At 39.9% G+C, this 27773-nt stretch overlaps 1 protein-coding gene and 1 long non-coding RNA gene across 6 annotated transcripts in view; one reads left to right on the plus strand and one right to left on the minus strand.

The window, feature by feature from the left end:
• LOC5566203 (ABC transporter G family member 23) overlaps nt 1-27773 on the plus strand; it is a 242732-nt gene that overhangs the window by 207106 nt on the left and 7853 nt on the right. For 3 of the 5 annotated variants that reach the window (XM_021854595.1, XM_021854617.1, XM_021854612.1), the window contains 9 exons: nt 13286-13404; nt 13481-13676; nt 21027-21228; nt 21296-21447; nt 21513-21657; nt 21796-21882; nt 23088-23475; nt 23543-23792; nt 23849-24759. In XM_021854595.1, the coding sequence (XP_021710287.1) occupies nt 13286-13404; nt 13481-13676; nt 21027-21228; nt 21296-21447; nt 21513-21657; nt 21796-21882; nt 23088-23475; nt 23543-23792; nt 23849-24416 (2107 nt within the window). In that variant the 3' untranslated portion in view covers nt 24417-24759. Of the gene's footprint in view, nt 1-13285; nt 13405-13480; nt 13677-21026; nt 21229-21295; nt 21448-21512; nt 21658-21795; nt 21883-23087; nt 23476-23542; nt 23793-23848; nt 24760-27773 lie in introns of those variants that run through there. The other 2 variants (XM_021854602.1, XM_021854625.1) reach the window with 1 other exon arrangement.
• Nucleotides 24625-26033, minus strand: LOC110679580. Its single transcript, XR_002502603.1, has 2 exons — nt 24992-26033; nt 24625-24786 (listed from the first exon to the last, which is right to left on the minus strand). It is a non-coding gene; the product is annotated as an uncharacterized LOC110679580 (long non-coding RNA).

A 27773-nucleotide genomic window follows, 5' to 3' on the forward strand; every position in this document is an offset into this window, starting at 1 on the left:
CTTTTAGGAACTCATGGATAGATCCCTAAAGGAATCACTGGCGAATTTATGGAGGATATTCTGCAGTAATGGGGCCTTCCTTAGCCCAGTGGTTAGAGTCCACGACTACAAAGGAAAGCCATGCTGAAGATGTCTGAGTTTTATTTCCGGTCGGTCCTGGATCTTTTCGTAATGGAATTTTCCTTGACTTCCCTGGGCATAGCGTATCATCGTACCTGCCACACGATTTACGAATGCGAAAAATGGCAACTTTGGCAAAAAAGCTCATACTTAATAACCATGGAAGTGCTCATAAGAACACAAAGCTGCGAAGCAGGCTCTGTCCCAGTGAAGACGTAATGCCAAGAAGAAGAAGAAGAAGAAGATTCTGGAGTAATTTCTTTAGGCCTTCTCAGTATGATCGCAAAATTCAATAATAAATTCCACTAAAATATCCTTAACAAAAATTTCAGATCCAAATGGGGTAAAGAACTACTTTATCACTTCCTTAATTCCTTCAGCTGCATCGCATTTACGGAACGATAAAATATACCCTTCATTCCGGTTGCATAATCACATATGCATTATCCGAACAGAGATCACTCGAAATATGGTGAAGAAAGTTGGTGCAAAAAATTCTGACAGTTCGTCAAGCGGTCATACGAACATAAGCTGGTTTGTCTAACTTGAGGAAGTCAATGTTCGTCAAAATCATGTTTAAAATTTTATTCTTTATCCTCAGCAGACCTTTTTTCCTGGCATTACAACAGCTAGTCCATATTGGTACAGCATACAACATGGCTGGCCTGTAAATATGTTTGAAGATCTAAAGCTAGTCCTTATTGGTTTTCTCGAATTGCACAGAAAAACTACGAAGAGATTTCCCGCATGGGACGTTTGGCAAATAAGACATAAATGTAACTGGTTATAAGACATTACAATATAAAGATAACCAGTTCCAGAGTATGCATTGTTAACAATTTTCAACAACCTATCATGATAAAGTGTCTTGTGCAGTTGTGTAGCTGTAATTGACCACCAAACCAACAATTTGCAATCGTTTCCCCACCGTAAGCCGGCTGGTACCATGCGCGGTATATTTTTCACTTTCAATCAGGACTAGGATACTTCGCGTGTTCGAGGTTTGTTCAAATGCATTTATTAGACCGAAGTGCATTTCACTTGCACTTGCTTGAGTGAAGCCGGTTTGATTTGTGCAATCGAAAAAATAAACCGACATGGCTGATCTGCGAATTGTTGAAAGCTGGCTAACTGGACGCGTACCTACCTATGAATTAATGCCGGGTGGTGGTATGGGCGAGAGGTCAGAGACGACCTTCAGCGTTGGTGACTTAGTCGGTACACTGTTTTAGTAGAATGGTGTCTATAAACGACACTCAGGTGCTGTAGTTGTCGTTGTTACAGCTGTGGGCAATGGAATGTTTTTTTTTTTTTTTTTTTTTATTTTATTTTCTGTTTTTTTTTTTTTTTTTTTTTTTTTATTTTAGTTTTCTTATAATTGATTTGTTTTGTAGAACAGGTTTTGCTTTGAGAAAAAAATGCAATCGTTTGATGATGCTCGTGTTTTAGATTAGAGGAAAAAAAGTTTTTTTTTTAATATTAGATTCAAAAATTTCAGCCTAATGCGAAAAAATGTACATAAGACATTTAAAATCATTAGCTCATGATAAATTTATGTATAAATATTGTTTTATGTAAGTTAAAAATCAATCAGATCAAAGGATTTCTCCAGCATTCATTTTCTCCAAGGAGCTGGAGGAATTGTATCTCCAAAGAATCTTCAAATTCCTCAAAGCCTCTACCAAGAAATTTCATCAAAGATTTATCCAGAATACTTCTCCTATCCGACTTTGGCATTGGGGATAACCTCGACAGGGCTTGGTCGGTATTAGGCGATGGGTCCATCTACCTTTTGTGGAGTTATCCTATTCTTGTTTCCAAACTCAACATCTTCCTTGATGCTCACAGTCTCTTTGATACGCGCTTGCTCAAACAAATAAAGTTAGGCGTGCTTTACAACCACTTGGGTGATGGAATCAACGAAGCAAGTATCAAAGTCGAAGGATCAAATACTACTCAGTGCTATTGGACACATTTTTTATATCAAAAGTGAAAAGATTGTCACCGCAGCTGTCTTTGGATAGCATCCATAGTAGTTTTACCTTTTCGGAATCCGAGCTGATTGCTGGACACTGTCCAGTGGACAGTCCTTCTGAACCTTTCGTATACTAGCCTGTTGAGAATTAGCCTCTCCAACTACCGTTTTGATTCATATTACGGACAGCTTCAAATTCCGGGCACTCTACTTTGTATGGGAAACATTTCACACGAAATGTTTCAATTTTTGCCGTTGAAAAGTTCTCAATTTCAAAGCTCGTTTTAGTAAGCTTTCCAAAAATATCTTCGAAAATTTATAATGCCCAACTACCTTAGATGTCTCTTTAGTGGTTTGACGATTTCAATTCATGATTTGACTGTTCCATTAATGACTATCATGAGCTGTCCGGAATTCGATTCAAAGTGTCCGGAATATGAGACAAAAGTGAGGAAGCGTCCGGAATAAGAATCATGAAAAGGCCACACATTTTGATTTATTTAAAATTATTCAAGTTGTGGAAACGTATTTTTTACCCACCTTTTGAAAGATAAGGGCTTCCTACGCTCGATAGCGCTAAGGAATCATACAGAATGATTTATTTTGTATACTCTTTGCTGGGTTATACTTCACTGAGTCTTTAAGTGTCCGTAATATGAATCAAAACGGTACTTGCCTATTGTATCTATGTAGTAGACTGATAGATCCATTCGCCAACTGGTCGCCTGGTAGTGACCTGGTTTCCATTCTAATTTCTATCGCTTCAACATATCCGGGATGGTTCCCTAATATATGCAGCTTTGCATTGAAGTTCTGAAGAAATCCGTATCCGCATTGATTGACACTGTTATTCGCCGAAAAAGGACTCCTCATGCGGCCTCAATCTGTTGAACAAAGCTCCAGACATGTACACCGAATTATGGAGTGTTATTCCTTGATGATTGGCAAACCCCAGTCGATGTCCGTTCTTGTACAAAGAGCGAATGTGACCACGCATTCCAATAATATGCATTTTATTTTCCTCTCATATCTTCCAAATGATACGGTGAAGTAGTTTGTGCAGCTGTTCACTCCCGTGTTTGACAAGTTCGGCCAGTAGTTCGTTCTTCTTAGCAGGCTTGTTTCCCTTCAGATCGTTAATAGCTTTCTTTACCTCCTCTAAAGTTGGAGGTTCCACAGCTTGTCCATCGTCATCGAATCGAATTCTGCTACCAGATGCACCTACGTTATCTCCGTTCAACAATGTCGCAAGATGCCATTTCCTCTTGGCGGCCATCATTATTTCATCCATCAGAAATTTTCATAAGCGGTCGTTGCACATGGCGACGACGCTGTTTTTCTTTTCGCACACCATTGACAGATTCATAGAACCGTCGCATGTCGTTCTGTTCCATAGCTAATGCGCCTGGGTAATTACTGTCTCTTCATGCTCTTTTTTATCTGCGATGGATCCATTTTTCAGCTGCACTTGGTTCCTTGTATTTGCTCTGACGGGACACTAATCGATGACGTCGAAAAAATGTCGGTCTTGCACCAGAACATGGTTGATTTGGTTGCAAAGTTCATTTGGGTGTTTTCAGGTGAGCTAACGAATATTTTTTTTCCTGTTCGGTTCCTTCACTGCGACCAGTTGTTGGATCTGACATCATCCGTATCCTTAGTATAGCCATCGAGGATTACAAAAGTATCGAGTTCTTGTTTATTCCCCAGAAACATCTGAAGCGATTAAATAAGTTACAAATGTCCCGTTTAGATACTTCACAAATAATTAATTCAACGAAGATGCACCCTTTATCAATCATAATTGATTTATTTCTGAAAGAAACAAAACACCTACCTTGATACCTTGATGGCTACAGCGTAGCATCACGCCTTTGCCGGGCGTATTGTAGAGCTCCATCTTCGTCGGTCTTGGGCGAAACTTCTCCAGTTGCCCCGAACGTTTAGGGTCGCCAGGTCCTCTTCCACTGCGTACAGCCAGCGTATTCGTGGTCTTCCCCGAAGCCGCCGACCTCTACCTGGTTCCCTGCTGAATATTATTTTCGCAATTCTTTCTTCCGACATTCGCACTAAGTGACCAGCCCACTGAAGTCTGCTGTATTTTAAACGATTGATAATATTCGCATCTTTGTACACTTGATACAACTCGTGATTCATGCGTCTGCGCCACACACCATTTTCGAGTTTCCCACCGAGTATTGTCCCAGCACTTTACGCTCTAAAACACCGAGAGCTTTCCGGTCTGACTCTTTCAACGTCCACCGGAAGAATCAATGTTTTATACAGGGCGGATTTTGATTCGGTTTGCAAGCTGCGGGACCTAAGCTGGTTACGTAGTCCGTAAAAGACCCTATTCGCAGCCGCAACACGACTTTTCACTTCGCGGGAAACGTCGTTGTCACATGTCACAAGTGTTCCAAGGTAAACAAAATCTTTAACAACTTCAAACACATCCCCATCAAACACTACCTCAGCACTTACACCACCATGCCAGACTCTATCTCTACCTGCAACCATGTACTTCGTCTTGGTAGAATTGATGGTCAGGCCTATCCTCGCTGTCTCCCTCTTCAGAGGCACGAAGGCCTCTTCCACTGACCTGCGATCGATTCCAATCAGATGTATATCGTCCGCAAAGCCAAGGAGCATGTGCTACCTTGTGATAATAGTGCCATTTCTTTGCACGCCAGATCTCCTAATAGCACCCTCCCTGTGTCTCCCTGCTTCAATCCGTCTAACGTCACGAATGAGGTTGACACCTCGTCTGCGATCCGAACACTTGATTTCGAACCATCCAGCGTAGCACGTATCAGCCTAATTAGTTTCGCTGGAAAACCATTTTCAGACATTATCTGCCAAAGCTCATTTCTTTTCACTGAGTCGTACGCCGCCTTGAAATCAATAAACAGATGATGAGTCTGCAAGTTATACTCCCGGAATTTGTCTAGGATCATTCGCAAGCTAAACATCTGGTCCGTTGTCGAACGGCCCTCACGAAAACCAGCTTGGTATTCGCCGACGAAGGACTCCTCGAGCGGTCTCAGTCTGTTAAACAGGATGCGTGACAGAATCTTGTACGCCGAATTCAGCAGGGTAATTCCTCTGTAATTGGCACACTCCAGTCTGTGCCCTTTCTTGTAGATAGGGCGGATGAGGCCATCCAACCAGCCGGGGGCAATTCTTCGTCCTCCCATACCTTCAGAAGTACTCGGTGGATAGACTAATAAAGCTGCTCGCTTCCGTGCTTGAGAAGCTCGACCGGGATCTCGTCCTTCCCAGTAGCCTTACAGTTCTTCAGCTCGCTGATAGCCTTTTTAACCTCTCCTATGGTCGGTGGGTCCACAGCTTGATCGTCATTATCTATGTTCATCCTGTTCCTCGCTACCTTTTCATTCTCACCGTTCAACAATTGCTGAAAGTGCTCCTTCCACCTGGCAGCCACCACCGTTTTATCGGTCAGCAAATTCCCTTCTCGGTCATTGCAAATGGCGGGCACTGGTACGGTATTGTGCCGCGCACCATTGACCGTTGCATAAAATCTCCGCATATCATTCCGGTTTATGCTTTCTTGTGCGTCAGCTACCACACTTTCTTCGTGCTGCCTTTTCTTTCTGCTTTGGATTTGCTTTTCTTCGGCTCTCGCTGCCCTGTACCGCTCTCTGTTCTGTCGGGTACCGGCCACAAGCATACGACTGCTGGCGACATTCTTCATGTCTGTCACCCTCTGGCACTCTTCATCGAACCAGTCGTTCCGTCTTCGTCGTTGACCAGTGCCGATCACTTCCCGCGCCGTTGTTGTCACAGCTTCGTGGATAGGGTCCCACAGGCTGTCGACTTCTCCAGCAACGTTGACTCTTCCCAACTTCTCGTCTAGTTGCTGACGGTACTGCGCAACTACCCCATCAGTCGACAAGCGTTGTATATTGAAGCGTAGCGTTCTGTGTGTTGCGGAACCGCGCCCGAATTTTAGCTACATTGAGATAATGATCCGAGTCGATATTAGGGCCTCGGAAGGTCCTGACATCAATGACATCTGAGAAATGTCGCCCATCAACCAGCACGTGGTCTATTTGGGAGCAGGCATCGCCACTCGGGTGTCGCCAGGTGTGTTTGCGGATATTCTTTCGCGCGAAGTATGTACTGCTGATTGCCATCCCTCTAGCAGCAGCGAAGGTTACTAGCCGCAGGCCATTATCATTGGTAACGGAATGAAGGCTTTCCGTTCCAATGACGGGTCGGAAGAAATCTTCTTTCCCGATCTGCGCATTTGCGTCGCCGATGACTATCTTGACGTCTTGTTTTGGGCACTCTCCGTAGGCCTTATCCAGGCTCTCATAGAACTCATCCTTCATGTCATCGGGCTTATCGTTCATTGGCGCATATATGCTGATCAGGCTGTATTTGAAGAACTTGCCCTTCATTCTCAACACACAGATTTGGTCGCTTACCGGTTTCCACCGAATAATTCGCTTCATCTGCTTCCCAATCACTATGAAGCCAACCCCACGTTCTGCTCTGCCGCCACCGCTGTAGTAGATGTGGTACTTGAATGAAGTGTTGGCGATGGGGTCCACCGCGTTCTCCGGTTCTCGGCCAGCGTATTTCCTGGATAGCTGCCACGTTCACGCCGACATTTCGCAGTTCACGAGCCAGGAGCCCAACACGCGCGGGTTCATTCATAGTTCTCACGTTCCAAGATCCAACTTTCCAATCGTTGTCCTTTATTCGTTGTCGGGTCTGTTGCCGTAAAATCAATCCGTTTGCTCTACTTTTGCCTTTCGTGGTTGGTGAAGAGTCTTCGATAGGCCATCTAACCAGGGTTGCGCTACCTACATCGTGCTAGAGGGGCTGCCTCCTCGATGCTGACACGATACAGCATCGTCCGCTTGTTCTTTATATGATGACCACGGTCATAGCCATCACAACCATCCACCTTTATCAGGGCTTTGGACCTGTAGCTCTGGTTCTCAATAGTTTCAAGTTCTTTCGGACATGCTACTATGGTGAGCCGTCATGCGCTAGCGGTGTTCAAGAAACAAAACAATAGTATTGATATTATGCCATGCATTGGAAACCCAGTCTCATCCTTAGCTTGCTGTAAAATTGTACTAGGAGATTACGACCCGGGGCTTATCTTTGAAGAGTTAGTACATTAAGAGAATACTAGGATTCTGTTGATCTTATCTCGTAACGCACTACGTTAAGGAGATCCTCGGAAGCGTAAGGTAGGAATTTGTGAGGACCATAGCTGTGCTGGGCGTTTCTTCCTGATTGTCGACTCACCGTATTGCAGCACATCGCCAATCCCATCAAGTGCCAATAACCTATGTGCTGTGCTCTTTAGCTTGGCATCTTTGTTTAAGACTAGAACCATTTTATCGATCAAGGTCGACATCAAAGTCCTCGACGCTTCTCCGTCTTCGGTTTCAGCTTCTTCTTGGTCTCCTTATTTTATTTTTTCCTCTCGTATCCATGGGTTGCTGTTGTTATGTACCCGTGGTTATTCTGGGGCTTTAGGGGTTGAATTGGTAACCCCCACTGCCAGCTTTTACGCTCTGGAGAACTAGCGCAAAGGTCGCATTTATTGGTGCGAAATCGCGTTCTCCGTCAACTTAGAGCTGATATCACGCCAGGGCCCTACACAACTTGCTAGTCGTCTTACAGCCTAAGCTTCACTACTTTGTGACAAATTGCTGCCGATTCGCTTTTTTCTGAGCTCTTCTGGTTGATTAGAGGATGTCAGAACTGGTGATGATCGGTGCTACTCGACTTAACCAAATACGTCAGAGTTCCCCGACGAAGGAATATCTCCGTAACCGGTATTGTCGCTACGCATTCTTGTTGACTAAGTGCTAATTGTAGAGTTCCAAAGTCGGTCTGGCGACTTTGAGTGGAGAATTGCTTTAGATCTCAGACGGTTCAGCCTTTGTGTGCTACTCAAAATGGTCCCCGATTGTGGCCCTATCCTATACCTAAGAATATTTCCCCGACAGTACAAAATCTACTGAACCGATGCTATCCGGGCAGATGTGGAGATTGGTTGTGTGATTCCAATGGAGAGAAACCTATAGTTTAAAGGCGTCTCGAATATCATTTGTCGGTGCTGTTTCGCCATCTATTCAACAAGTCCTCGGCGGTGCTTCCTAGCCCACTCCGACCTAGACTTCGACTCGATAGCGGTCGGACAGATTTTGGGATCGGTCCTGCGATTCCGGGTGGCGCGTGGCTTCCGGTTTCTAGGTGCCTTGACGATCCATTATCTACGCTACGGTCGCTCTCTGCCTAGTCCCTGAACACTTTCTGCACGATGTTCGACGATAAATTCTGAATGCCCTCGACATTAGTATGGAGTTCAAGAGTTCATGCTCTAAATGCTCTTCCACAGGGATTGAATTTAGAGAAAATTGAGAGTATCTCTCACTTATCGCTATATGCAACAATCATGATCCGTAGCACATCATGAGAGTCTGTTTTTTCATCTTTTATCACAGCTCTGATTATATCGGGGGGATAAAAGTGCATGTTAAAACCCATCTTAACAAGCTCCACACCTGGAGGACAGTATTGCTATCGGATGTTTTGGGATTGTTTATCACGTCAGTAAAATGAGCACCCCAATGGTAAACAAGCAAGAGAAATTAGTTTTATCATCGCTCTCTCTTTGGGGCTCTCGATCGCCGCTGTTATTTATCAAGCTTGTTACAACTTGCAAAACATTGCTAATCATGGACCGATACAGATGTAATTTCGATCTTGCTTCGAAATCTAATGAGAACGAATTCTGCAATGCCTGTCTACCTTTATCTGTAGTAGCTCTGCGAATGCGTTTTATATCAGTTTGTATCCAGCGTACCTCATAATATTACTAGAAGCCAATTATAGTGCATTATAAGGTATCCAAAGATCATTCACCATATTTTTGATTTTGTTTCTCAAATTTTGTACACTCTATTCCTATTTGTACACTATATTCCAATTTTTGTTATCAATTTTGAAATATCTTTTATGCACTTATTCAGACTCAAAACATGATCAGTAGGGCGATTCAAAATTTGAAAATGCTTGAAAATCCAATCTCCCATATCTTCTTTACCATCCTTAAAATACAAATAGTGTTCTGTGAAAATTTTAGCTTTCTAGTTGGTCATTTAAAGGTGGCCCAAAGAAAAAGCATGTTTATAAGGAAATTACTATGGATGAATTTTGAAAAATGTTGCAAACACGTTAGTACTGTAATTTAAGCTTAAACTATCCTACAATAGTGGAAACTCATTCTTCAAATCTTAATGAAGGATGCTGTTGAAGAAACAAATGCTTTTTGAGCTAATTTTGTTTGAGATTTTGGTAGATGTTTGCTAGGCTTTAATTCCATATGAAGCTAAATAGTAGCAAACGAACTCATGAACAGCTCTTCTCCTATCCGTCGGATTGAATTGCTCTATTCAGCAAATTTCTTCATTATGGTTTGAAGAATGAGTTTTTACTATGGGATGATGAAATTGTACTTACATTCCAGTACTAACGGGCTTGAAACATTTTTCAAAACTTCTCTATAGTAATTTCCATATAAGCCTACTTTATCTTTGGGTCACCTTTAAATCACCACCTAGAAAGCTGAAAATTCCACAGAACACTATTTTTATGGTAAGCATAGTAAGGCAGATATGGGAGATTGAATTTTTAAACTTTTTTAATATTTGAACAGCTCTATTGATCAGATGTCTTGTGGCATATGTTTAGGATAATAAGGGCTATACTTACTACTATGACGCTGAAAAAATAAGTTCAACTGCCTCTTAAATTAATGTATGAAGCAAGCTTCTTCTTCTTCTTGGCGTAAACGTCCTCACTGGGACAAAGCCGGCTGCTCAGCTTAGTGTTCTTATGAGCACTTCCACAGTTATTAACTGAGAGCTTTCTTTGCCAAAGTTGCCATTTTTCGCATTCGTATATCGTGTGGCAGGTACGATGATACTCTAAGCTCATGGAAGACAAGGAAATTTCCTTTAGATCCTGACCGGAAATTGAACCCAGACACCTTCAGCATGGCCTTGCTTTGTAGCCGCGGACTCTAAGCTCCCTCGTGAGAGCAAAGTCACTAGAGAGATGTTTTTCAAATCTCATGCTTGAGATTATCATGCAAAATCACTCAATCACACTCATGATTCAGTCATAAACACGTTAAAAACTCGTGAAAACCGAATGTTGTTGTTTACGTCAGAAATATTTATTTTAATTCTACAAGACTAACAAACAAATCATGGCATTGAGCGAGAAAACTGTTAAAATAATAGATAATGAATTAAACAGATATGTCAACATATCCATGATATTTTGTTTTCCGAGTTGCGCATGGAAAATCTCAAGCGTGAGAATGAAAATTTGAGAGAAACCCTTAGTGGGTATTTTTAACAAATGAAGGTCATTCTGGATATTTATGGGTCGAGGCAATACTTAATAGAATTCTCAGTGGACACCCTGCAGTATGCTTCACTGCTATAAGTTCAAGTTTTTCATTCTCCAAGTCAATTTGTTGCTTACGCATGTTTGTAATATTCTTTTGGAAACAACTTTCTGAGCTAAACTGCCGTGAATCGCAAGTCAGTCCCATCTGTATTTTCGTCAAAATTGAGTTGAGTTTAGTTTTCAACATATCTTCCAATGCTCTTTCAGTTGTACTAATAAGATAACAAGATTTGTTCGAAAAATAGGGAAAAACAACAAGTCAAATTGTCCCATAATGAAAAGTAACCGCATATTAGTCCCACTACAGATTTCCACACTGTGTAACACAAAAATGAACCGTTTTTTGATCATCTTTATATTTTTCTAGGAAAGATACCTTGGTGAAAGGCAAATTGTAAAAGTTTTATTAAAATTTGAACATGTTCCAATGCTCTGGAATTTTTTGAATATTTGTATGAAAAACGAGTTTGTAAACTTAAATTTTCTCAACGCCTACTTTTTACAGATGGGACTGACTTGCGATTCACGGCAGAAAAATTCTACTAACGAAAAAAAAAATGAGCAGAAATTCAATAGTATTTAAAATAGATCAGTTTTTCAAACAAATTGATGAAATGATAAGAAACATAAACATCGAATCGAAATATCAAAATCTATCTAGCAAACCATTGAAATCCTATGACTTTTGAAAGATTGTGCTGTGTTACATAACAACTACTTTCATAACTGATACAGATGCTCTTTAACCCGTATAGGCCTGAGTGAAAGAAAAATTACTAAAACTCTCACCGCTCAGCGAGTACAAAACGGATTTTCAATTATTTTTTGTCAGTATACTGGCACACATATCTAGTTTCTAAAAGTGGCCAAAGGATTTCGGGAATGTTCATATGTCCTAAGTTATTCAGGTGGGTTACTGGGTCAGGTTGGCTGAAAAGGGTGTTGTTTTTCTGTGCCCCTAGAGGTAGACAAAGTAAAATATAATATCCTCAATCGACTATAATGTGGCCACTATATCAAGGAATTTTAAGAAAAACGTTTCAGCGTAAACCTTTTGAGAAACGATTGATTTGGATAACCTTGTGTCCTGCATTTGTTTGACCCTTGAAATAACCATTTTGGGTCCCCAGGATGCCTCAAATTTACGACAAAGTTGCCAATTTGTATCCAAACATATATGTCAATCCAATGGGAACGTATTTCAGTACATTATAATATTTAATCTCTATTGTTAGAGAATTGAAACGGTTTAGCATTCAACAAATCTTTAGCCGGTTCTTAGAGCATTGAGTCCGAGTGGCTACATCCAGTACAGTCTAAACGGTGCTTACCTCTTCATTTATAATTCTGAATATCAGATCTTAATGATTTATGCAAATTAAAATGATTGCCGTTGCAAATAAGTTAAGACAACTTGGCGTGTCCCAAAAAAACAGCCCTTTTTGGGTTACCCGACCTGACCCAGTAACCCCACCAGAATATCTCCGACCACGTGAACATTCCCGAGATCCCTTAGCCACTTTTAGAAACTAGATATGTGGGCCAGTATACCGACAAAAACTATTTCAATCCGTTAAGTACTCGCTGAGCGTTGAGGGTTTTAGTATTTTTGCTTTCACTCAGGCCTATACGGGTTAAAAACATTGTCTCTGAACAATGATGTCAGCGTCAAACCCGTACGGGAAAAAGCTAGATTACTTGTAAAATTCCAACGTTTTTCCCATATGAGATCTGTACGACAAAAACTACTTAAAAATAGCGAACAAACCGCAACAAAAACGTGATGCAGAGGTAGATACCCATTCAAATACTAACTATAGGAAGTAAGCAATTGAACAACGCGCAATTTTCAACGCTTCGGTTAACTCATCGCACGTCTTCCCACGCATTCTCCCTAGCGATGAAAGGTGCATTATGTAGGCACCTATACCGACATTCAACAGGCGAAATCAAGTGAGGAGGAAGTCGACTCTTGCAATAGGAAAATCTCTTTCACGAGCAAATCAGCTTTGGTGACAATGTTGATGCATTAACGGATAATCGTTGCGTTTGTAGTGGCTTTCCCGCATCATATGTAACACTCACTATATTTTATAACGGCCGCATTGTGTGAGCGTGACCTCTTCTATAACAGCGACTGACTCACGATTCAGGAAACTGTTGAAAGTTGTACGTGTTCTCTGGAAGATGTTTGTGTGGTTTATCAAGTAGACGCAAGTTGACGCCATTGATTTCTGACGCACTTGCAGAAAACATGTATAAATTTCTTTGTCTTATACGCATTTAGAATTTAAGGTATCCATAAAACATTCTTCAAATCTTAAAAACATTATCAGCCTGACATTACCGACATTATAGGATTTAATGGACCATTAGGCGCCATTTTTGATTAGTCTGTTTACTCTCTTGATAGTGCAAAAAATAAAATTATTATGTCTATTTACTCAACCATGCATGCCATAACGACTGCGGCTGCTAGCGTCCACGAAAGCTCATACGCTTGAATTATTTATTCTGATCAGTCGGATAGAATTTTCTCACATGGAATGCGACCTCCCATTTTTGGACCAACACAATCAGAGCACGTGACGAGAATGATGATGTTTGAACTCAGTCATATTTCTATTGATCAACGATCGATTGTCTGGACTCTGGCCAATAAATAGCGTACAAAATAATAGCTAACCCTACTTTCATTCTCTCTTCATCTCATTACCATTGCAGATATGGACTTTTAGGAGCATCCGGTTGCGGCAAAACGACACTCTTATCATGTATAGTCGGACGAAAACGACTCAACTCAGGGGAAATATGGGTGCTCGGCGGCAAGCCAGGAACGAAAGGTTTGTCATTGTGGGGGACTGGGATCTCCAGGACCGAACAGCCAACAACTCCTTTTTTTCTTCTTATTTTCAACAGGGTCTGGAGTACCAGGAAAACGAGTAGGATACATGCCACAGGAGATAGCGTTATACGGCGAATTCTCCATCCGGGAAACGATGATGTACTTCGGATGGATCTTCGGCATGCAGACGTCAGAAATCAAAGAGCGATTACAGTTTCTGCTCAACTTCCTGGACCTGCCGTCCGAATCACGACTGGTGAAGAATTTGAGGTTTGTTCCTAGACACAGTAATTGCGTTAAACTTAATTTATTGTGTAGAAAGATCAAAAAGTTTCATGAGAATTATTCTACCATACCGCAATATTTTCTGGTCGTGGTTAAACTATAACAGATACTGCACTTAAATCGGAATACCGATCACAGCTGTGAAAATTTCGGTTAACGTTCATGTGCTGACATCTTAGCGTAAAGTGATCAGACGTCCCAGATTGTGCGGGACAGTGCCGGAATCCTGTAGAAATTCTGATGAAAATGCTGATGAGCGTCGTGGGAAAATTCTGATGAGAACTTTGAAAGGATTCTGATGGGAAACCTGAGAAGATTTCTGATTTCTACGAGGATTCTGACAAGTGTCTCAAGAGATAATTTCTGATGAGAATCCTGAGAGTTTTCTGAAGACAAGGGGATTCTGATCGAAATCCTGAGAGAATTCTTTATTAAATTATGATGAGAATCCTGCAAGGAATCTGATATGAATCTTGCGATCATTTTGATGAACTCTGATTAGAATCATGAATAGATTCTGATGAGAATCCTCTGAGAATCCAATAAGGATTCTGAGAGGATACTGATGAAAGTTCTGTGAGCATAGTGAGATATTCCTGACAGGATTCATCATAAATCGTTTCTAGAATTCTCATCCTTCCTTCCAGGATTCTCAATAGAATTAAAATTTCAAAAATAAATCATTAGAACTTTGTTACTGAACCTGAATTTCAGCAAAATGTTCAAATAAATCCAAAATATTCAAATTAGGCTTTCGAAAGTTTTATCACATACAAACAGAAGTAACACAGAAGTGAGATATTCCTGACAGGATTCATCATAAATCGTTTCTAGAATTCTCATCCTTCCTTCCAGGATTCTCAATAGAATTAAAATTTCAAAAATAAATCATTAGAACTTTGTTACTGAACCTGAATTTCAGCAAAATGTTCAAATAAATCCAAAATACTCAAATTAGGCTTTCGAAAGTTTTATCACATACAAACAGAAGTAACACTTAGAACAAATTCCATTAAAATTCATCGCCCAGTTTACACTAGAGATGGTCCAGAAGAGTCAAAGCCGTTCAAAAGATCCGGATCTCTCAAAAGAATTAGTGACCTGTGGTTCTTTTTTGGCGAGAGTCGGTTGATTTGATTGGCTCATTTCATCGGATCAGACAAAAAGTGATCCGGAAAAAGAACGAACCGGCTTTTTTTTATAACGATTGACATGTGCCTTGATTTACACGCCACGGCACACATGCTGCAGCTCCGCACTATCAGCATACACAGCCAAGCATCTTATTTGCCCCACCCACTTGCATAAATACAGATGAAAGATAGAGAAAAAGTGCCCACTTAAGTGGCAAATCAAGTTTGTCGTGAGTTTCTAGGGAAGTATGTACGAAAAAAGACACAAAAGATACGACAAATATCGCGCAACAGGGATTGAATCGCTCTTTTTCCGTAAGCACGGTTTAATTCACTCTTCCTTTGCGAACCGCTGAGCTACTGAACCGTTGAACAGATCCTGTTCACTAAAATGAGTGATTCGAATCGGATTTGTTCATTAAAATGAGCCGTTTACACCATCATCATCTGGTGAGCATGTTGTACGCAAAACTTTTTTGTGCAACAAGAACTGTAGATGGCGGTAGCGTGAAACGTCAAACTCGAATAAAAACGAAGCGTGCGCCTCTGGTTGTGAGATATGTAGCATAGCGAATTTGAAATGGTCGTTAAATGCGTGGTCGATGAAAAATTCTTCAATCTGTTTGTCTAAAAAACAGGTCGGTTTATAATTCTTGTCATGAAAATTTTCTTCAAGTTTTCATTTATGCATCAATTTGTTGAAGATGCTAGGCTGCTAAGACCATGCAGATCCTCGCGAGGCTAGCCCGTTCACACCCGATTGCAAATCATAAAGAAATATAATACAGTAGATGTTTCCTTCAACAGAGCTGCTACTGACTTCAACCAGCAGCTGCAACTCTCTTTATGTGAACCACTTTTACCTACGACGACGCATGATTCATCTACCTGAGGTGCGACACTACCTCTATTCTAACACTCCTCCTTAGGGCCACAACCTCGACTTCTGATCGTCTCCTCCTGTCTCGAAACTCCTCCTCGTTCCGAACTTCGCCACACGGCTTATGCGGCCAATCCTCCTCCAGAATGATACATGCTATAAGAACACGTTCCTGGGCCCATAACCTATTGAAATAAAACGACTAAACAACCTTTTCCTCCATACCGCAGGCTACTGACTGATATCGCTACCAGCCAGCTCCTCTCTTTTATTTCATGTCTGGGTATCAACTTATTCGTATTTACAATCTGTCTAAACTACCTCTACAATTCTTACCCAAGACATCTCCACTGCAGGGTGTGTGATGTACCTGCTCTCCAACACTCCTCCTCATCACACAACCTTCAATCTGCCACCCGAGCTCTCTTGTCCACTAAGCTCCTCCTGGCACCGAGCTCCAGCTACCGAACTCCTCCTTGTCGAGCTTCTCCTGGCCATTTGCACTATCGTCCTCTTGGTCAACTGCACCGTCCTCCGAGCTCCTCCTGACTTTCGAGTTCCTCCAGCACTTCCAAGCTCGTCCTCTCCGATCAGCCAGAATCCGCATCTTCAGCCTTGTTCTCAGCATCTTGACCTCCAACTCTTGGGCACCTCGTCCAAGCCACCTCCCGTCCATACTCCAGCTGCCGTCCAGGCTCTACCTCCTCACCGAGATTCTGGATCATCGTCCTAGCCATGTCTCCTCGTCCAGGTGCTTCCTCGTGGTCCCTCATTGAAGCCGCTTCAGCGTCCTCCAGGCGTTCCTGGGCCCAAAACCTGTTGAAGGGCTAGTCCGCTAAGACCACGCAGATTCCAACACAATTAATATATTGTCGAAAATATGAATTCAAACTCCGAAACTAATTAATGTAATAAAATTTCATTTCCTGAAACAGCTTTATTTAATGTTGCGCATAACAACTGTTTTCTTATGCTAAATTTGGTCTTTTTGAGCCAAAAACGGGGTTCCGAAACTGGACTTAAAATGGTCAAAACGACTCAAGGTGCTCTTTTTGCCTATTTACGAAGTGATTGGAACAATTTTTCATCAGGGACCTATAGTAAGTATCCTCAAAATACGATTTGATGAGAAAAATTCCACGGAATATGTCTCAATTTTTCCAGAATATTCATAAAAACCACAAAAAGGCGTTTTGTCCCGAGGGTGAATTTTACCCCAGATACCTTTACAAATATTAAGAAGAGGCGCTAATGACAGAACAATTATGGTTCGTTGATAATAAAATGTAAATCTTACGTTTCCTGTAGAGTTGAGGCATATTCGTAAACTGATCACGTAACACATGAAGGGTGGGTTTGGTTCTGTTACTTAAAACATAACCATTGAAAAAATAAAATTTCCATATGGAAAAGGGGAACTAGGTGTAAATTACACCGTCGAGGTAAAACGCGCCACCGCAGTATAACCAAGTTAAAAGCTAGTTTAGTCGCATTGGATCATTTCAAACGATATCTCTATTAATTTAACATCTTTCACGAAAAAACTTTTTGGCATCCTTGGGAGTAAATGACGTGGGCCAACATGCGCCATACCTAGTGATTGTTCAAAAATCTTCGATGAAAATCAAATTATGCCTCAAAAATCCAAACTCTAACGAGACAGAGAACTGCATAGTGTCTGCTTAGAATTCTAAAAATAGCTAGATTTTTCCATAAAGAGTCCGGTGGCTTGTAATATATCGCTGTGGTGATGTTCGTTGATTTTGGTTTCATATCCCTTAAATTGAATTTCTTAGATATGATTTCCTCAAACCAATGACTAATTGCGAGTTCATTCGCGCGACTTCACTCTAAATCTACTTAGAATAACGTTTTCTACGAAATTCTCAGTTAAAATTGAATTTTTCCTTAGCGGGCGCATACTATCCCCAGTAACGTAGCTAGGGGATTTAATTTAATATGATGATGTTGATTTCTGGCAAACTTTCCTGGGGATTCAGAGGTTCACAGGTTCTTCAGGAATTTCTTTTCAGATTCATCGAGGAAAAACTTAAGGAATTCTTCTAGTGATTTAAACAAACATCTCTCCAGGTATACTTTTGGGATCTTTCTCAGAAATGTCTGTATTGATTCCACTTCCAAGTCTCCCAAAAAATCTTCCAGCGTTGTTTGAACGGATGGTAAGAGGATATTTTTCGTAATTTGCACCAGGAAATCCATGAGCACGCTTTTCTTGACTACTTTGATATCCCCAGTTATAAATTTAGAAGATCTTCCAAAGTTTCCTACAGGAGTTATCTTAAGAAAAAAATCATTCAACAGTTCTTAAAGAAATTCCTTTGGGGATTTGTTTTTTGGGAAGATCTACGAGAACTCCTATGCAAGTTGCTCCACATTTTCCCCAGGAGTTGCTCCTAAATTTCTTCCTGAGATTATCCGACGATATGCAATTAATACTCTTCCGGGAATTCCTCTTCAAATTTGACCTGGGATTTCTCATGTAGCTCCTTCAGAAATTTCTCTAAATATTTCTCTCAAGTTTCATGCAAAATTACTCCTGCAGTTCTTTCAAACAATTTCTCGTGTATTTTTACAAGTAAAATCTTCATGGCTTCTTCAAAAGTTTATCTGAGGTTCCACACTACAGCTTATGCTACAGTAAATATTCTAGTTATTCCAATCATCTTAGCAATTCGTTTACGAAATTCTTCGAGACTTCCTTAAGAGCCCAAGAGTTCTTTCATAGAACTTTGTGGGAGTTAATTAAAGCCAATGTGAACGGCAGCACGGTACAACGGCAAAACGACAAGTCCATCTTGATCCACACTCTACTTGTCAAATAATGTTGAATTTGGTTGAGTCGACATTGATCAAAACATTGAAATGTCATTCAAGTCGGTGTTGCCGTTCTTGCCGTAATGCCGTTGCATTGTGTTTTACCCTTAAGGGTTACCTTCAAACTAAATCGAATTTAATCAGATGGTACTTTGAGATTTCCTTCTGAAATATCTCCCAGATTTCTGGAAAAAAAATCTTGCTCTTTTTCTGGAGATATTTCTGAGAAAATGAATGGGACATCCTTTGGAAATCTCTCTACTATTTCTAGAATAATTCCTGAGGGAATTTTAGCAGCAATCACTGAGTTATTCCTGAATAAATTCTCTGGTTGAAATCTTAACGATTATTTTGAAGAAAATTCTAGAAAATCCCTAGAATTTTAATAGTTAAAATCTCGAAAATGTTGCAAACAAGAATCTTGAAAGATTCTTCCATGATGGAATCTCCAAGGTAACTTCTATGGTTAACCTGAGAAAAATTCTTACTTAGAATTCCTTATTAAAGCTGTAATAAATCATTGCTTTCCAGCGCTACTTTGCCTGCCAATATTTCCACTTCCATGTCAATTCACTAGAAGTTCTCAGTAAACTAATGCGTTTCTGAACAAGAATTGAGAAAAAAAAAGAACTGTAGGCCCATTAATTGACATTTTTGCCATTAAACTACTACAACAACATATCAAAATAAGTTCCATCACTTTTGTCATAATTCGTAAAAGCTGTGTGTTTATTTTAACAGTCGGTTTCTTATTTACGTCTTACATTTAGACGGCATTCGCCTTAATTTTAAAGGGCCTCTAAATTGATCGCATTGGGTCCCAAAAGTCCTAGCTATGGTACTGACTATCCCGTCGACAAAGAAAGGGTCTTTAACAGAAAAGAAAAACATTTTTGGCAACTCCTCATCGTAATAGGCCTTTTTTCCTGGCGCCAATCTGTCATGGAACGGCCTGCTTACCTGCACTGATGTATCAGTCGCGTAATCATTACGCAACGCTTTTTCATTTCGCAATTTTTTTAAGTAACGTTATGAATCATTACAGAACAATTTTCAAAATATGAAAAATAATGATGATCCCGATATGATTTCTGATACCATCAAGTGGTCTTCTACGAAATTGCAAAAAGAATGTTGTACGCAACTCGTTGCAGAACTTGATTTTTTACGGCACTTGTCGTAATTATCCAACTCGGCAAGCTTCCCCAAGTAACCATAAGCACTAATAATAAGCCCTTAATCAGCATCATAGATACATACAGACATTATAATAGCACTACAAATGCTTACACGCCTAATATCAGCACTCCTACTGCTTAGAAACCCTATTATTGCATCATTAATATTTTTAAGCCTGATGCATATGGGCATTAAATAAGCACTATATTGGCTCTATATTCGCATATAGGGCATGTTTAAATGTCCTCCAGTGTGTTGACAGATAAACCACGTGCTTTGTGTTTGCATATAGTGGTAGAAGGGAGTGAAAAATAAATCTTCTCACTACTCCACTCGCAGGTTTTATGACGAGGAAAAGTGATGGTTTAAATTGGTCACTTTTCTTCCCACTAATATTCATCTTATATGACTGAAGGAGCAAAGGAGCAGGACTTCAACAACTCAACAATACGGGTGTCGCAGTTTCGAGACACAAAATGAGAAATTTTCATGATCATTCCAATTCTAACTATCATTACTAGCATTGTTTGGTCTTTAATCCGTGTTATGTCATTCTTTTATAATATTTTATGACATTTTTTTTATTGTTGTTCTGAAAAATTTCATTTTGTTCTCTCAAAACCAACAGTTTTAATTAATATAGAGTCTCTGACAAATTTTATAAAAAAAAAACAACTTTGTTTTGAACTGTTCCCCGTGTCATCCAAGTATTTTTCTAATTGCTCTAAATACCTAAAAAAGATAGTTCAAACCTAAAATCTTTCAACTACATTGTAGACTTGATTCATGATATTTCATTAGAAAACTTTTTTTAACTAAACATTTAATATACTTTGCAATTAAATCAAATGGACAAATTGATGTGAAATGTGCGAAAAAGTTACACGTCTTCTCGGTGAGAATCGAGAACGACTCCCTGTTCAATGAATAGGGCGCGTTACCCCTAACCACGAAAGGTCTCATGGACCCAGAAGTTAACCTGAATTCGATTTCAGCTCAATAATCACGCGGTCCTCTTTTACAAAGTGCAGCGATTAATTAAAAACTAAACGAAAGTATTTAAGGTTCGAACAACCGAATGTCTAGTTCAAAAATGGCATTTGCTGTATTTTGACCTTTATTTTTATATCTGGTTTATCACCTACTCATGAACTCTTTCAAATGATCATAGTATAACATTGAGCAGAAGTGTTTAGTATTTCAGCTCTCCTAACAAAATTTGGAACTCGGCTAAACAAAAATCAACAGTGGTCGGCATCTGATCCGTTCATTCTACAAAATTTAAATGTTCAATTCATTCATTTCCAGTGGTGGCCAGCAGCGACGAGTTTCGTTTGCCGTAGCTCTGATGCACGACCCGGAGCTGCTGATTCTGGACGAGCCAACCGTCGGCGTCGATCCATTACTTAGGCAAAGTATATGGAATCATCTAGTTCACATTACCAAGGCCGGTCAGAAGACAGTTATCATCACAACACATTACATCGAAGAAGCGCGACAAGCGCATACGGTGAGCTGGAATGGTTTCAAAAGACAAGTGGTTACTTGAATCCTAACCTATCGATTTCATTTCGTAGATTGGTCTGATGCGATCTGGACGACTGTTAGCAGAAGAATCACCCGCCTGCCTACTTTCGATGTACCGGTGCAGCAGTCTGGAAGACGTGTTTCTGAAGTTGTCTCGCAAGCAAGGACAACAGAATGCCGCCCCTGCTGAACTAAATATAAGGTTTGATGCTCTGATAACTACAAAATTGAGAATACCGACTGATACGTATTTCCGTTCTCCAACAGCAATAACATCTCGCTGTCCGCGCTAGCGTTCGGCAAGGCCAAGGATAATCCAGTCTACGTGAGTCAGGAGAGCGGTGTCGTGGGGTTAAACTTCCATCAAAGCAAAGAAGTACTCATTACGGATAGCAATGGATCGGCGTATGGCGTAAGTAGCGCAGCTAGCACTCGAAATAATTGACACCTGCTTTTTTTCCTCCCGGCATCGCAATCCTCACGCGTTTGTGGGCGATTGCCATGTCCTTTGATGACCTCCTTCTTGGGTTTGCTCTTTCCTCTTTCGCAGATCAACGGAATTAACGGAGCAGCACCGGGAGCAATCAGTCAAGCGGTGGAATGTGACGATTGCGGGGAATGTTCAGATTGCTTTAACGTGAGTATGGCAAAATTTTTCGTTAAATTGGTTATGGTGGATTATTTTATGCGGAAATTGCACAAATCTAAATTTAGTATCGGAAATCGTTCAAATAGATACAGTATTAGACAACACGTTTGCAATTTCCTGAAAAATGCAAACGCGCATCCTTTTTGAGTATTTGTATCAGGCTTGTTCATTGATTGGGCTCAATTGCCCTTAGGAATTGTGAAATTGAAACTCAACTGAAACATTTTTGCTTAGTTAGTTAGTTTACAGGAATCGTAAAATTCGCGGTTAGGCCTTGGTTAGGGAGTATGTACAATTATTTTTAGATATGGCCAATTTGTTGATATCCACTCAGCTCTCGCTATGGAAACATTTGACTACCATATCAATCACGTTCATTCGTAATAAATGCAATGAAAGATGTTTTCATTTGCTGTTAAAAACTACTTCTTACACCGTGATTTGCTAATTATCACCGTAGCACTATAATTAAACGCAACAAATTGTTCATCTTTAAAAGCAAAGTTCAGTGTTTGTTTGTGAAATACTGTGTCACTGTAGTGAACTCTCATAAGTGAATTTGTGTTGAAAGTGTAGCAGAACTCATTTGTCATAATCAAACATCTATATTCAAAACTTGCGAACCACAAGTTTTCCATTGGCGTACGCTGCACGGGGACCAATATCTGTAAAAGCACATACATATCAAATACACAATGCTTTGGGAAAAATGCAATAGTGTGTACGGTGATGGTACAACCAATCAGAAGCACAATTAGGAGCAAAATGAATGTGGAATACATGTATTGTCTAAATCAACTGCCGTTGAATAACGGAAATTATCGCACAACGGATTGGCATATAATTCAACAATCAAAATAACGTAGCCTACAATACTCAAAAAATCACGAGAAATGTCAGGATATATTAACCAATGACAAATCACTATTAAATCGTAATATGATTAAGCTCAAATGGCTAATGAACTAGAAATCCTTCTGATTGGGATTGCTTGAAAGTATGCTGAGCTTGAAATTCGTGCCTGCCACACGATATGCACATGCGGATGTGGTAACAAGTACCGAAGGCATTGAATGATTAAGTTCTCAGTTTTGGGACTCTAGTATTACCGAATGCGACCAAGATTTGTTCAACTAGAAAAAGAAGAATACCACCAACGTTCATGCCCATTCTGTTTTCCCTCACAACCGTAGATCACAACAAAGGGTAAACTGCGAGCGCTTCTGGCCAAAAACTTTCTTCGGATGTGGCGGAATGTCGGCGTGATGCTATTCATTTTCGCGCTACCGGTGATGCAGGTCATACTGTTCTGTTTGGCAATTGGACGAGATCCGGCAAACCTTCGAATGGCTATCGTTAACCAGGAAATGAACTTTACCAATGGGGAATGTATTTTTGATGCCGGCTGCAGCTTTACCAATCTTTCTTGCCGTTACATGAGTCATCTCAATTCGACTATAGTGAAAAATTACTATCCGGACCTGGACTCGGCTCTAGGGGCAGTACGGCAAGGTGATGCTTGGGGCGCACTCTACTTTACGGATAACTTCACCGATGCATTGGTAGCGAGAATTGCGTTGGGTAAGCAGATAAGATTACGAAAGAATCGTGCATGTGCGAGTCTATAACCCATTCATGCTTACTCTAGGTCGCGATGCTGACGATGAGACGCTAGACCAATCGGAAATCCGAGTTTGGCTTGATATGTCCAACCAACAGATTGGAATCATGTTGAATCGAGATTTGCAAGTTGCCTACCGGGAGTTTGCACAGGAATTATTGCGCGTCTGTGACAACAATCCAAAACTAGGAGATGTCCCAATTCAGTTCAAGGACCCCATTTACGGGACCAACGATCCGTCTTTCACAGATTTCGTGGCACCGGGTGTTATCTTGACGTAAGTTGTTCATGATTAGGATCATAAATGAATGATTCCTTGATGTTCTGTTTTAGGATTGTATTCTTCTTGGCCGTGGCCTTAACATCATCTGCGCTGATTATTGAGAGAACTGAAGGATTGCTGGATCGCTCGTGGGTAGCAGGAGTTACACCTTTTGAAATTTTGTTCTCGCATGTCGTAACGCAGTTTGTAGTCATGTGTGGCCAAACAGCTCTTGTATTGATATTCATGATTGTCGTCTTCGGAGTCACAAACAACGGAGAAATCGTGTGGATCGTTATGCTCACTATTCTACAAGGCCTGTGTGGTATGTGCTTCGGATTCGTGATTTCTGCTATCTGCGAGCTGGAGAGAAACGCCATTCAGTTGGCGTTAGGATCTTTCTATCCCACGTTGCTGCTGTCTGGAGTCATTTGGCCAATCGAAGGCATGCCATTGGTGCTACGATATGTATCTCTGTGTCTGCCACTAACACTGGCAACATCATCGCTGCGATCTATCCTGACCCGTGGCTGGAGCATATTGGACGAAGATGTATATCTAGGATTCGCGTCCACAATTGCTTGGATTGCGATCTTCTTGGTGATAACACTGCTCGTACTTAAGTTTAAGCGAGGCTAGGGTTCAATCGGTAGGGTTTTATGCTTAGAGATCATTTATTTATATGAGAGCGCATGCAAACACGTATACAATCATCGGATCTGTATACGTTTTCCATAATTCAATGCATTGGTTTGCGTATTTTTAGTGGTGGAAATACGCTAATCTCATTTCTGCAAAACCGTCCCGGGACGAACTTTGCTAAACATCACTTTTGGAATCTAGTCCACTAATTATGTACACCCCTGATACGAAAAAGTTTTTGACTTAATGAACAAGTCATCGGATCGGTGTGTACAATTTAACACCACTGACTACTTATGGTTTTTCCAAAAGTAAAAACTATTTCGCTTCGTTCGATCCCCTTAAGATAGCAACTAAATGGCGTTGGCTTAAGGTGAAGATGAATTGAAGCCAAACTAAAAATTTTCAAGAGCACAAATCTGGAGAACCAAACATTTGTTGAAGTTGAACACTTAATCGATTGATAACTAGTTGGTGGTAACCAATCGATTAAGTTTTCAGCTCAAACGGGTGTTCGGTTTTCTAGATTTGTGCTTTTGAAAATTTGAAGTTTGGCTTCGATTCATCTTCACCTTAATGTGCAACCATCGCACGTTAAAATGATGGTTGCATTATTTACTACCCTTTTACCTATTTGCTTTAGCATTGCACTCTAAAAGACAACCATTCCCAAAAGTCCTTTATTCACCTTTTTACTTAATGTGCACAAGGCTTTATATATAATTTATCACGCCCTTACCGAATGGTGAAGTATAATCCCCTTTCTTTGCATATGTTATCGTAACATTCAACTGAATCTAATTTGCTCAATTTTTTTGTTAGTTACTGTTGTTTTATTTTAATTAAGTCAAATAAACAAAATTCCAAACACATCGCAGTACCAAATTTCCCAACCACCTCACCTGTTGAACCGTTTAATGATAAACAGATTTTTTAATCCGCCAATCAATAGTTTCCAAGCGAAGAAAAAAAACAACAATTATTGAACTGTGATTATACATTTTTCTTTTTTATATTGAGAATAGTTTTTTTTTCATAGAACTTTTTACGCTAACTTAAAAAAACCCTAGGCAAACCACTTTTGTAGGGAAAAAAGTTATGTTAAGCTAAATGCAAGAAAGGAAACCATAGACTTAACAACGTAAAATTTATTAGTAGAAGTGGATCCCGTCATTTAGGGGATTTTTCCCAAAATCGGAAAAGCATGCTTTCCAACTCATTGTAGTAAAACGAAAAAGCAATGAGAATGTTTACCACCTGGAATAAAATCTTAAGCATATGTAATCTAGTTCTCTATTATTTGTGAAGGGTAAAGAAAAGCAATACAAGCAAGCTGAGGGCATCTTTGCCGTTCAGCTGAATTATTTTAAATCATCCTTCCGCTCCCTGTTTGAAAAATTGTCACTTTTCTCTTAATTAACGATAACAAAGGAGAAGAAGGCTTTTGACATGTATATTGTATGTAGATAATTCGGGATTTTTTCTTTCCGTAAACAGTGAATCGTAACTAATCGACAAAATGAATCGAAACCAACAAGGGAACTGTAAAGGAAATAAAATGTAAGGAGGAAAATGAATAAAATAATCTTGAACCAAATTGCAAACGTGTTTAAATCAATATCATAAGGATGACCAAACACTCAAATACTGCTTCGAGGAATGCGAGATAAGAAAAGATGCTGCTAGTTGGTAGTAGTAGTAGTAGTTGCATTGTTGCTAGTCTTCAATTAATTGTTTTTTTTTTGCATTCGGTTCAAAGTAAAGAAATCCAAATATGATTATAAAACCTCTTATCATCATGTGAGATTGTATTTATGCAATGAACAGTTATGTGCAGCAGTGATGCATTTCGAACTGAACGCGAGCCAAAAATGAACGGAACGCGAGCCAAATTTGCACGAGAACGCAGTAGACGGTGAACTCCCGAGCATGAGCCAGCCGTTGCTCAAGAACGGCCTGTTCAGATCACAATTAAGATCTGAGCTCTTATGTGAGAAATAACAGGTTGAACGCCGTGAAGTTAGTTGAATACAAAAATCATACTGCCTAAGATGCTTTCAACATCAAAAACATAACTTTGGCATAAATTTCGTTGGTGTATTAGCCAAAATCGATTGGGTTCAATTTTTGGTAAATAACACGGCACCGCTCAAACGTCAGATAGTGAACTCGTGCATCGGTCCATAGTTCACGGTGTATTTTTGACAGTTCACGTTTTCTGGAACACTTTTTTGAGCGTGTGGCTTATAAGCTGTGTAAGTGCTCTGTGCAATGTTTGGATTCGATATGAGAATTTTCCATGGCGATACGAAACGAAACGATATGCGGGATTTTCAACATTGTTCGTAGAGAAAGAAAAACAAATGATTGAAGTATTCCATAAAAACCATACGAAATTCAAATCCTCACGAAATGATTCGAACCGAAAGGACATTTTCCTGAATATTTTGCATTTTTTTTGTATAGTGATAATTGTGGTATACAAATTCGTAGGGAGACTTCTTATACTTGTGTCAGCTTCATTCAATTTATCAGGCAGGGTGGCCTCTTTATGACCCAAAAAACTTAAAATAATGTTAATATATTACAGGTTGGACTCGATTATCCGGAGTATCGATTTTTTTTCACTCCGGATAATCGAATCCTTCGGTTAATCGAATCACTAAAAAAATCAAAATCTGCGATAGAAGTACTTAAATATCATCTTTTTTCGTTGTTTTATTTATATTATGCAGTGGCGTAGCCCGAAATTATTTCTAGGAACATTAGGGGTCTTGTGAAAAAACAAATTTTGTTTGACCGGCAAAACCCTTTTTTGCAATTTCTCATCGTAATAGGCTGATGTTCAGGCATCGGAATAAATCAGAATGTTCAGTCTACATTGAAAAATATTGTTAACTCAATTATATTTATTTTGAGGTAACTGTAATATAGTTGAAGTTTGACGTTTTTCATTTGTCAATTCAATCACAAATATTATTGTTAACAACTATGCGATATAGTAATTTTAAGCAGTTTGTGATGTCAAACCATAAGTATTTATAGTTATATCCAAAACAACCTATAAATATAGTTAATTTGACCGGAAGTTTGATTACGAACACTATATTTTATTCTCCATGACGTTACTATTCTCTGCATAAAAACAGCGGAAGAGTACGAGAGAGAACTAGTAGCACGCATCTATGATCTGTGCCACCTGAGTAGAATTACCATATTTAAATCTTTTTTTCCTTGAAATATCTGTATTTCTGTATCCTGGGGCAAAGTATCTGTATTTTAAATCTATATTCCTAAAAATTTATTAAGTCATGCGAATTTGACAAGAAATTTAAAAATATCACAACACAGCGT

This window comes from Aedes aegypti, chromosome 1 (assembly GCF_002204515.2).
Source record: "Aedes aegypti strain LVP_AGWG chromosome 1, AaegL5.0 Primary Assembly, whole genome shotgun sequence".
NCBI lineage: Eukaryota > Metazoa > Arthropoda > Insecta > Diptera > Culicidae > Aedes > Aedes aegypti.